Source organism: Aegilops tauschii, chromosome 4, assembly GCF_002575655.3.
Source record: "Aegilops tauschii subsp. strangulata cultivar AL8/78 chromosome 4, Aet v6.0, whole genome shotgun sequence".
In the NCBI taxonomy this organism is placed as follows: Eukaryota; Viridiplantae; Streptophyta; class Magnoliopsida; order Poales; family Poaceae; genus Aegilops; species Aegilops tauschii.
The window spans coordinates 388,107,016-388,117,853 of record NC_053038.3 but is presented as its reverse complement, the minus strand read 5'-3'; the positions used below and the strand labels follow the sequence as shown (position 1 = coordinate 388,117,853).

General features: G+C 46.6%; 1 protein-coding gene across 23 annotated transcripts; it reads right to left on the bottom strand.

The window, feature by feature from the left end:
• Positions 1-389: 389 nt before the first annotated feature.
• Positions 390-9,363, bottom strand: LOC109740352 (flavonoid 3',5'-hydroxylase 1). Of its 23 annotated transcripts, none has more exons than XM_073496796.1 (9): positions 8,300-9,363; positions 7,954-8,210; positions 7,037-7,847; positions 6,795-6,874; positions 6,499-6,522; positions 5,842-5,928; positions 5,616-5,695; positions 3,028-5,015; positions 390-583 (listed from the first exon to the last, which is right to left on the bottom strand). In XM_073496796.1, the coding sequence occupies exons 1-3, from the start codon at positions 9,221-9,223 to the stop codon at positions 7,628-7,630; spliced, it is 1,401 nt and encodes a 466-aa protein (XP_073352897.1). In that variant the 5' UTR covers positions 9,224-9,363; the 3' UTR covers positions 390-583; positions 3,028-5,015; positions 5,616-5,695; positions 5,842-5,928; positions 6,499-6,522; positions 6,795-6,874; positions 7,037-7,627. The 23 variants fall into 23 exon arrangements, with proteins under 23 accessions (XP_073352897.1, XP_073352899.1, XP_073352901.1 ...); XM_073496798.1 differs by having other exon boundaries at positions 3,028-5,011; XM_073496800.1 differs by having other exon boundaries at positions 4,857-5,011.
• Positions 9,364-10,838: the final 1,475 nt, after the last annotated feature.

Genomic DNA, 10,838 nt, shown 5'->3' with positions numbered 1-10,838 from the left:
CTTAGGAATCCAGTGTGTTTGTTTCAAATTCTGATTTTGAAAGGTTAGAATCTGAGAATCACAAGCTGTGGCCCAAACAAAGGCCACCTAATGCTAAGTTATATGACAAGGGACAACTTGCTTATATTGAGTAGACGATCAGGCGCAATCCTTTGGAAGTGCATTTGAAGGCGAAAGCATATGCTTGTCCTTTGTTCATGCTAGATGGCCCGTTGCGCCCATAGCGCAAAAGGAGAGAGCCAACCGAGTATTAAAATCATGCATATGAGATTGATTTAAACCAACTTAATAAATGCTTACATTCCATTACATTATAGCTTAAAAGAAAATATTCATATCACGCAAAAAGGAGAGCAAGCCGAGCATTCAAACCATGCATATTAGACTGGTTTAGAACCAAGTTAATGGATACTTATATTCCATTACATGATAGCTTAAAATAAAATATTCAAATCACTTGATAATAGCATACATTGATGGCTTTATAAAGTAAGCTATATTAGCAGAGATGCATTGTGTATATAGTGCTTGTCAATTAACCGTTGCCCGAGTCTTCTACCTGCCCATTGCCCGAGTCTTCTACCTGCCGCAAGCAGGAAGGAAAGAATGAAGCCAAAAAAAATGATGAAATGATATGTGATAATAACAACAAATGATTAGAACAAAAGGCCAAGGCCAAACATCACCTTATCGTCAACTTAAGCATTGATTTTTTTCAACAAGTTGTGCAGCTAAAATCCTACTCAATACCTAAGAAAATGATGTCTTAGTAAAGGATGTCTTAGTAACATCCCAGAAGGACAAAGAACAAATGCAACAAGGGATTTCAAGAACACTGGCATTTCTCCATGCCATGTGCTCACGTGGCTTGCTGTAACCCCCACGTGGCTTGCTGTAACCAAGATCCTTTTTTATCTCTAACATAGCAAGCACCTATACATATATAGAAAATAGTTGCACAAAGTTGGAAATTGAAAACAGAAGTTAACACTCATACGACTTTCCCCTAGCTTATTCATGTTTGTCACATACGACTTTCATTGCTAGGAGATAATCGTAAATAGAAATATGGTTCTTGTACCTACAAAAAACATGTCTCTTGTGATCTACAGAAAGGGCCTCTCTTCTAGTGAAGCCTCTACGTTTGTAATCTCGATTCTTTATGTGAGTTCATATTCAATTCTCTGGCATATCTTCAGAATTATAGTACTCCCTAAACTCTTCCTCTCAAAAAATATTATATGAGGAATTTTCCTCATGAAGCATCCTTCATGGACAAGTGGATAAAACCCAAACGATGCCTCAAATATGGAGAAGCGCATCAATGTATATATATAATGAACAGTGCTAGGAGGTTGTTTTAAAACTACATGGAAACATCAAACACCCTAGGTTTGCTTTTGACAATGCAATCGCAAACCTGTCGTCATATATCCATAAAAAATGATCTGCTCTAGAAGGCTGCTTTTATAATTGAGCTAAATACATCACGGATGCCTCAACTTGTCCGATGCGATCACTTTGATGCCTAAACTTGTAAAATACATGAAACTGGTGTCGTAACTTGTTTGAACGTTCAAATACAGTGCCTCTGTCCGTATTTAGGCATATGCAAAGCCCACATGGTGTGTCAACATGGCGTTGACCCACATGTCAATTCCTGTGAGAGGTGTGTGCTGGTTGTTTTACAGAAAATTCCTTGTACTTTAAATAATTTTCACAAAACCTCCTGATATTTTTTATTTAAATATGCCAAACTGCATTTACCTCATCTGTCAGATCTACGCCCTGCATGTCAGCATGTGGGATAAAATAGAGTGTAATAACAAAAAAAAAGAGCACACACCGGCAGCATTCGACTTCATTACCTCGCGCACAATGTGCACATGTGCTAACCAATAGGCCAAGAACAGTGCATTTTCAACGTGTATTTTTCCAAAAAGTCAACATATTTTTGGAAAATTCTCACTTGTATTAAGACATTGTAAACGTGTATTTGAAAAATGACCGTCACGCATTCAAAAACAATTACAACATCAATTTCATAAAATGTTCTATATGTATTAAAATAATTATTGTGTAAAATTATTCTTACATTTCTACAAACACGTTTAACATGTTTTAACCCATTTATTGAATTTATTCTTTTTACACAATCATTTTTAATACATATTGAACAATTTTCAAAATACAACTTTGTTGATTTTTAAATAATTATGTATTTTAAAAATACAATGAAGATACAAAATAGTTCTGGATGAAGATACAAAAAAGTTAGGCAATATTTTATAATATATGTTGAACTTTTTAAATCCATATAAATTTTACAAACAGTTCGGGTTTACCTCTTCAAACTACAAATAATAAAAATAGAATAAAGATTTTAATAGACAATTGTTGCGTATTTGTATATTGGAAATTTTACATATATTGTAAAAACCAAACGGTAACTTGAAAACAATATAATGGAAATTGCAGAGCGATAGTAGATTGTATAAGTAATATTAGTCTTGGCGTCTAGCGTGCGTGCTATTTAACCTGGAGGTCCCAAGGTCAAAACCAATTCAATGACACAGTAATTTTTTTCCTGTTATTAGCATATAGAACAATGGCTTATTTGTGACTTTAATTAAATCTCACGTAAATTTCTGCAAAAACAACTCGTATGCATTTCACCCAGCGCAGACAACGCTCACCTACTGATCTGTGGGCCAGCTGCCAGTTGTCACGCCACACAGAGAGCAAATACGATGGCATACGGGTGGAGGCACCGTATATGCACCGTGCGACAAGTTATAGCACCATTTTTTTTGTATTTTACAAGTTTAGGCACTAAACTGAGCGCAACGAACAAGTTTAGGCACTCATGATGTATTTAACTCTTTATAATTTAAACAAAAGCAACTGTAATGAAAAGGCATCGGAAACAAATGCATATCTTGTGTATGGCATCCTCCCAAGCGAGAAATCATACTCTTCACTGAACCATAAGTGGGAATATGGGGTGGAGGTAGAAAAATTTGTAACCTATACATATCAATCTGTAGCTTTTCCTTGTTCATTCTTCATGCACTTTCTTCTATTGCAGTTAGTTTTAGTGCAAACCTGGAAATGGAATATTATGTTGAACACAAACACTCTCCTTGCAAATGAACTAATCAAGGACAAGAGCTAAATGTATAAGGAATAAAAATGAGCAAATAATCAAGCATAAATTAGTTGTCACATGTTTTTGTGGCGTCAAAAGCAGAGATGACCGAGTGAAGCAATTTTCAACATAATAAATGCTAATGGACGACGTTGGCATCAACCATCATTGAGTGCAACAAGGGTCGGCGGAAATTGTCAATTTGAAAACAGAGTGAAAGCATCATTAATCTTGGAATGAAACTAAATATTAGAAATAAAACATTGTCTATAAAAAATAGAAAGAACATGATAATGGTCACCTCCAGCTCATACAAAATTAGCGACATCGAGAGACAACAAATTATAACTCAAATTAAAAATTTGCACAATTCAAATATCTGCACGAAAATCTACAAGCAAACAAACAACCCCATGGATCTTCCATTGTACAAAGGCATCTCAATATACACTTAGAGCTTGATAATAGAAATGAGGCATAGTTATTTTAGTCTGCCAAGCATTTTGTGCCTACCGCAATCATGAAGTATACTGTGTAACCAACCTAATCGTTTTCTCATTGTTACCCAAGAAGGAAGAACTACCTAAATAACTAAGAGGAGGGCAGTGAGGAGGATGGCTTGGGTACTGATTCAAACTAACAACCGATAGATCGGGTTTCACATTAACATAAAACAACATCACATTTATCATCGAGTGCTAAGCTATCATCATTCAAATGCATGTAATTTCTGGTTTTACGTGGACATACTGAATGAAGCAATGGGAAAACATAGAGATCAGAATAGCAGTCCATGTAGCAGACAAAGTCAAAATAGCAACAATTTCGATCGCTTCTAGGACTATTAGCAGTGGGCCATGCACTTGCAGGTCCCGTTGCCATTAAAATAGACTCAGGTTACCCCATGGTAGCACATTTAAAAGGTGCCGAAATCTAAACAGAAATCTGAACATATCTTAACTGAATCAAAATGACTATCCTATACATGTAAATGCACATAGAATAGCCAGCAAAACAGATGAAGTCAATCAATGGCAGCACGCACACGCATCAAAAGGTGCTGAAACCTAAACAGAAACATAAACATATATTAACCGAATCGATCAAACCTAGCTATCCGATCCAGGCCAACCAATGGCATCACATATATATCGACCGAAATGCATTGGGCCATTGTAAAGCAAACACAAAAATTTCACACAGGCCAGAATGAGCTAATAAGAAATCTGAATGGAGGATCAATACACAAGTTTATGATTGTGGATAGGTTCGCGTTGTTTAGAGATGCGGGTTGCAGGTACTTTGTATGTATAGGACTGAATGATAATATTTTTAAGAATCTGAATCTAACTTCCATTTAACAAAAATTATAGCATCTATACTGTGTAGAGGGTTCAGATATATATTTGTTCACCAAGCTTCTTTATTATGCCCATCTCTTTTTCTAGTTGCAATATAACACAAGGAGCCATTGTTAGTCCGAAACCAGACTGTACGCGAATTTGGGCGCATTAACTTCACAAGCCAGGGAAATAATGTACTTCGCCAAGACGTACCATAGCTTATTCCTCTTATTTCTTTCTCAGACATGCACACAACAAAATTAGAGGAATTTTAGGGAAATAAATGAAAGCTTGATGCGAGACAGGAGTGGGCAAGCATATGGGAAATGAGCACTTGCAAGCATATCCTTACTCTATGAGCTTACTTCATGAGCACCGCTAACAAGTCCTGGAGGCTCGGGGTGACATGAGGCGCCGCATCTGGTCGATCACAATGACCATCTGAATGTCGAACACCATGTCAGCCTCCTCTGCTCTAACCCCGTGGCCTGGCAGCATCGGATGCCACCAAAGCTGATCCCTGCCTACCAGGACACCAAAATTATAATATGAGAAGATAGTATAGGAAGAGGAAAAAATTTGGTTAATCGTCCCACAATGCTACTAAATTCCTTGGCTCAGTTAAGGTGCTTTTCAACACCATCACGGAACCGGGAGTAAACTGCGCACATCTCAGCAGCTGCCACACACTGGTGCACGGCGAGGAGGCCGGCAGCATACTCGGATGTTCAAAGCTGTTCAAAGCTGTTCAGGCTATCTATCTATCTCAAATTCCTCTCTTTTACCAAAAGTTAGACATGATTGATAAGTCAAAGAAACAAAATTCTTCTGGTTGTGTATCTCTCAGATTCCTCTCTATTTTCTTTAAAATTAGATGCGGTCAAGACGGAAAAGAAATTAACTTTGTGCACTGTTTATACACACTGGGAGGAGAAAATATATGGAAGAAGTAAAACCAATTAGAGTAGCATCTAGGTTTATAAATATACAAAATTGTCGAGCATGAATTTCCCTTTTACACTTTGTCTAGCAGATTAAGTATATAACAAAGCAAACAGTAAATATGTGAGCTCAGTGTCGCTTGTTGGCAAGTAAACGGAAGGCAACCAAAACTGAAGATATACATGTTCTGGACAGGACAGTGGTTGCTTCTGTTTGTTGCTGGCCCTCTTCTGTCCAAGGCTACCAATCATATGGTCAGCAACTAAAACAACCATGAATTAAGAAATTAGTTAACTGTAATTAACAACAATAGACTTCACATATGAATCCAAAATGGCAATGAACACGAACCCTAACGGTGCATCACCAGAAAATAATGTTAGGAAGGATGGACGTTTCGGGAGTTACCGGCCCTGGCGCCTTAGGAGGGGGCTGCCTTCCGGAGTCCGTCCTCTTGGTGATGAAGCTGACGCCGATGAAGCTGAGAATGAAATTCTGTCCAACATAGTACAACCTCCTTTAATATTTTTATATGATTCGATATAGAAGAGGAATTCGGACAAATTATAAGTGTATAAGCATCTACAGCAACTTATCTACAACTTTCATGTTGAAAGTTTATTTTAATTCAACCTCTAACAGGCCCTAAACTGGCAAATGAAAAAACTGCACTCAGGATAATAACTTCCTGGACAACACATTAAATTGATGGCTGCTCTGAAACTGCCCGGCCAAAAAGCACAAACAAATACTCTTTGGAAAGCTTGAGACCTACACTACAACTTATATTTGGAGACTCTTGAAATTATGGACTGATCAGCCCAGAATTGGCCCAAACATCACTATCCAAAAACACCAATTCCTCTAACTGAACCAAACTATTCCTCTAATTATGTACGGCAGGGGCAGCAGTGCTAAATGCTTTCTTCTCTACATATTCTTATAGCAACAAAAGCATTTGTGCATAGAAATAAGTGCCTTTCATTGAGCTTTTCAATTCAGCACACATGAGCAATTAACTTTCAAAATCGTAGAATAATAGAGGCATAGGTAGGAAACACCAACCTGCAATAGATGTTGCATAGAGAACTTTTCAGTTCAGCACACATGAGTATTTAACTTGCAAAATCCTAGAATAATACAGGCATAGGTAGCTGCAGTGAGAAGGAGAGGAAGCACCAACCTGCAATGATGTTGGATAGAGAAAATAAACAAGAACAACTCAGCAGGAGCATATCCGCAAGCCAATGGGGATAACTAAAAGTAGCAATGTGTGAAACATAACAGAGAAAGTCCAATCACTAAGTTTCATAAGAACATCGACGACAAAGGAATATTGTGAGAGATTGATCTTGGCTTACCTTCTGCCAAGGACGACGTCGACGGCACCGTCGACGACCGCTTCGCCAGCAGTGCACCGGCGCCGCACCTGCTTCAGCAGCTGCTCCTCTCATCCCCGGCGGCGCCACAAAGAGAAAACATGAAAAAGAGGAATCAGGGGAAGAAGCAGAGCAACGAAGAGGAGAAGAGGCAGCGATGGTGAAATAATGAAACGAGAGATGTGGGGATGCAGCCCGCACAGGAGCATGGTGGCTAGTTTTACCTCATACTCTTATCCCTTGGTCAGGCAGCGCTCGATCCAGAAGCACGGCACGTGGCGGCAACGGAGTTCTCCCTCCTCTCCTTCCTTCTCTCTCTCTCCCTCTTATCTTCTCTCTCTCTCCTGCAGATCGAATCGAGCACCGTCGGCGTCGCCTTTTGCCTGCAGATCGTCGCCGCCGCGGGAGAGAAAAGTGAAAGGGCGGAGGAGGCGGCGTAGTGGAGAGCAGGGGAGAAGGGGAGGAGGCGGCAACGCAGGGGAGGGCAGGAGAGGAGGGGAGCGGGGCTCGAGGGGAGCGGAGGGATTGGTTGTTCGGGGATGCGAGGGATTGGTGGCTAGGTTTTCACCGTGCACCACGATCCAGCCCCACGCCTTCCTTTTCTCACCCAGGACGCGCACAGGACGCATGAGGATGCTGGGCCTGGGGAAATTTGAGGCCCACCCGTCATGCAAATAATTGAAACAAAGGAGTCACGAATAACCAATGGCTAAGACTCTGACAGCACTGTAAAAAGTCCTGTCGCAGTGAAATCCAACGGACCAACTGACTTAACGATCGCAAGTGCTTCCTATGGGCGGGTAGTGTAGCGTTGTTTATATGTTCAATGCCACTCCCATGCGCGCCCCCGCGCACATCCTTCGGCCCGCGCCAAACGGGATCAGTTGGAAGTGACTCCCCATGGGCTCCACCTTCCTCCCCTCCTCGGTCATGAACCTCCCAGGGTCGAACCTCTCCGGCTCGGGCCACACCGCCGGGTCCCGCCCGATCGCCCATATGTTCACGACCAACCTCGTGCCCTTGGGGATATGGTACCTGCAGAACGAGGAATATTGGCACATTAACCAAGTCGTGTTCGCGTCACGGGCTCACAGCCACAGCACGGACATGCGTACGTGTGATCGGTGATCGACTAACATACCCCTGCACTTTACATGGCTCGGTGGAGATACGGGGGAGGTTGAGTGGTGTGGAGGGGTGCTTGCGGAAGGTCTCCTTGCAGATGGCACGGAGGTAGGGGAGGTGCCGGATGTCGGATTCCTGGAGTAGCCGATCTCGGCCTACCACCTCGTCCATCTCCGCCTGCGCCTGTTGTAGTATCGCCGAGTTCACCAGCATTTCGGTCAGCGCCCACTCGATTGTGCTCGACGAAGTGTCCGTCCCCGCCGTGAACAGGTTCTGTGATAGTGGCATGCGTGAGCCGGCCAACATAAATGCATGTGCACGTATGTGTGTGTGGTTTACCCTAGAGGTGATGGAGTACGTACGTTAAGTACAGCTTTGATGTTGAGGTCTGTGACGCCGTCCCCCACGTCCTCGGCATGGTCACGACATGCGATCAGCCGGTCAACTAGGTCTGTACGGCGGCTCCCGTCTTGCTTCCTGTTAGCCATGGCCACCTCGTGATCGGACAGCAACCGGCTCCAGGCCCTGTCCAGCCTCGTCGTTAGCCGCCGCATCCTCCGGCCGAGCCCCTGCAGGTCCATCCACGCTACCGCCGGCACAAAGTCGCCGATGTTCACCAGCCCCGCCGTGGTCATCAGCTCCACCACCATCTCCTTGAACTCCCTCGTGGCCTCGCCGCCAGCCTCGTCGAGCACTCGCCGACCCACCACCGCCTGCCCAATCATGTTTGCCATTGCGGCGAACAGGAACTCCGGCACCTCCAACGCCTCGCCCCGCCGGCTCATCGCACGGACCATACGGCCGACCTCCTCGTGACGCGTGTCGGCCCAGTCGGCGAGCGCCTTGGGGCCAAGGAGGCCCGCGCTGCACTCCCGGCGCAGGCGGCGCCACTTGGGGCCATAGGGCGCGAAAACAAGGTCCTGGGCGCCGTACGCCAGCACCATGGGCCCGGCGTCGTCCACCGGGCGGTCGAGGAAGCTGCCGCCGTGGTCCTTGAGCAGGAGGCGCGCCGACTCCGGCGTGGAAGCGACCACGAGGCCTTGCCTTCCAAGGGTCAGGTGCATGATGGGGCCGTGCAGCCTAGCCAGGGCTGCGAGTGCTCGGTGCGGCGCCCGGCCCAGCAGGGGCAGCGCCCCAACCACCGGGTAGCCTCGCGGGCCGGGTGGCAAAGGCAGCGACGCCCGTTTGCTCCGGAGAATGACCCCTGTGAGATAGTGGACAAGCACGTACGTGAACGCTAGGACGACCAGCTCTCGAGACATGGTAGCACTACTACCCAACTCCATAATCGATCTCGTGCTGCACTACCGCAGTACTACACCTGAGTGAAGAATTTTATAGGGCTAGCTAGTTTGATTCGAGCAACCTAGTTAACAGTCAAGGATGGAAGATGGAGTCCAAGTAGATAGCATGGATGCATTCTCTGTCGAGCAAAGGAGAGGGCAAACCTAACTAACTAAGACACGACACACGAGGGGATAGTTGATCGGCCGGCATGTGCTGTGCTGGCTGGCTGGGTTTGCCGCTGTACAACGTGTCACCTTCCTGTGTGCTATCGTGGCGATCGAGGTAGCGGTGCATGGGCATCTGTCTTGTTCGCCAGGTAGGTGCATGTGCTCGTCGTCGGCCCGTAGGAAGCTACACTATAAACCATGAGAAAAGAGACTCCCGTACACGGGAGGTCTCGTGCATGCCTAAGCGGTCCAATTAGTTGGGATCCATGTGCATACGTGCTTAGAGCAAGACCCATTTCGTCCACCTACATCCGTGTTTGGATCGACGCGGACAAAAATGAAGGTCCAACATGGCGACTCAAACCAAAATCTCGTTCGTCTGGCGTCCGTGTCGATCCATTTCAGACTCAAAATTGCGCCTGAAATGCGTTCGCGCCGCACGTCTCCTCGGCGTCCGCCGCGGTCTCACCTATAGGCCAGCCAACTACCACCCGACGTCTTATTTATGACGACCACCGACAGCGGCCGGGGTCACTAGTCAGCCGGTGAAAGCGTCCTTTTTAGGCATGCGTGCTGCGGGGGCCGGCCTCATCCACTTCCGTCCACATCTGGCCCCCCACCACTCCCTTTGCTTCCTCGACAGCAAACCCTAGCAAAGCGATGGGTCTCTTCGGCGGCGGCAGCAGCGGCAAGGGCAAGGGAAGGGCACCCTTGGCGCCTCGTCCTCCCATGCTCCTTCTCCGGCGCCGGCGCGTTTCCGCCCAGGTTGCCGGCACCTGCACATCCCGGTGCACTAAGCGCGGTGGCACTCGGAGTACAGGCAGCCGCTGCCCTACCCCGACGGGACGCTGCCGCACCATTGGCACCTGGATCTGCACCGGATCCCGGTGCCGGCGGTTCTGCGGATCCAGCGGGCGCACGATGAGGAGGTGCGCAGGCGCCGCGCGCAGCTCACACCGGAGCAGCGGCGGATGCCTGAGTACAGCGCCGCCTCTCCCAACTGGGAGGCTTGGTTTGCCCTCGAACACGAGGAGCAACGATGTGTAGGCGTCGACGCCGTCCCGCCGCCGTTTCCAGCCCCCCTCCTCCCCCCCCCCCCCCCCCCGCGGGTAGAGCCGGACGAAATGGAGGCGGAGGCGGAGTACCAAGCCGCCCTCGAGGAGGCCCTGCAGCACGCGCTGGAGGCTAGCCGCCTCGAGGAGGACGCGCACTGGGATGGGCTGGAGCAAGCCCTTGCCATGTCGGTGGCGGGGGACTCCTTCCACACCCCGCTCTTCGTGCAGCCACCGCCGCCGCCGCCGCCCGTCGAGCCCAAGCCGAAGCCGGAGCCGACGCGGAAGCGCTCCCCGCCTCCTCCCACTTGGCCGGAGGAGGCCTACACATGGACGGGCCAGTACCGTGAGTGGGTAATCGCGCCTCCTGTCCACTTCGGCGCCACGCCGGCGCA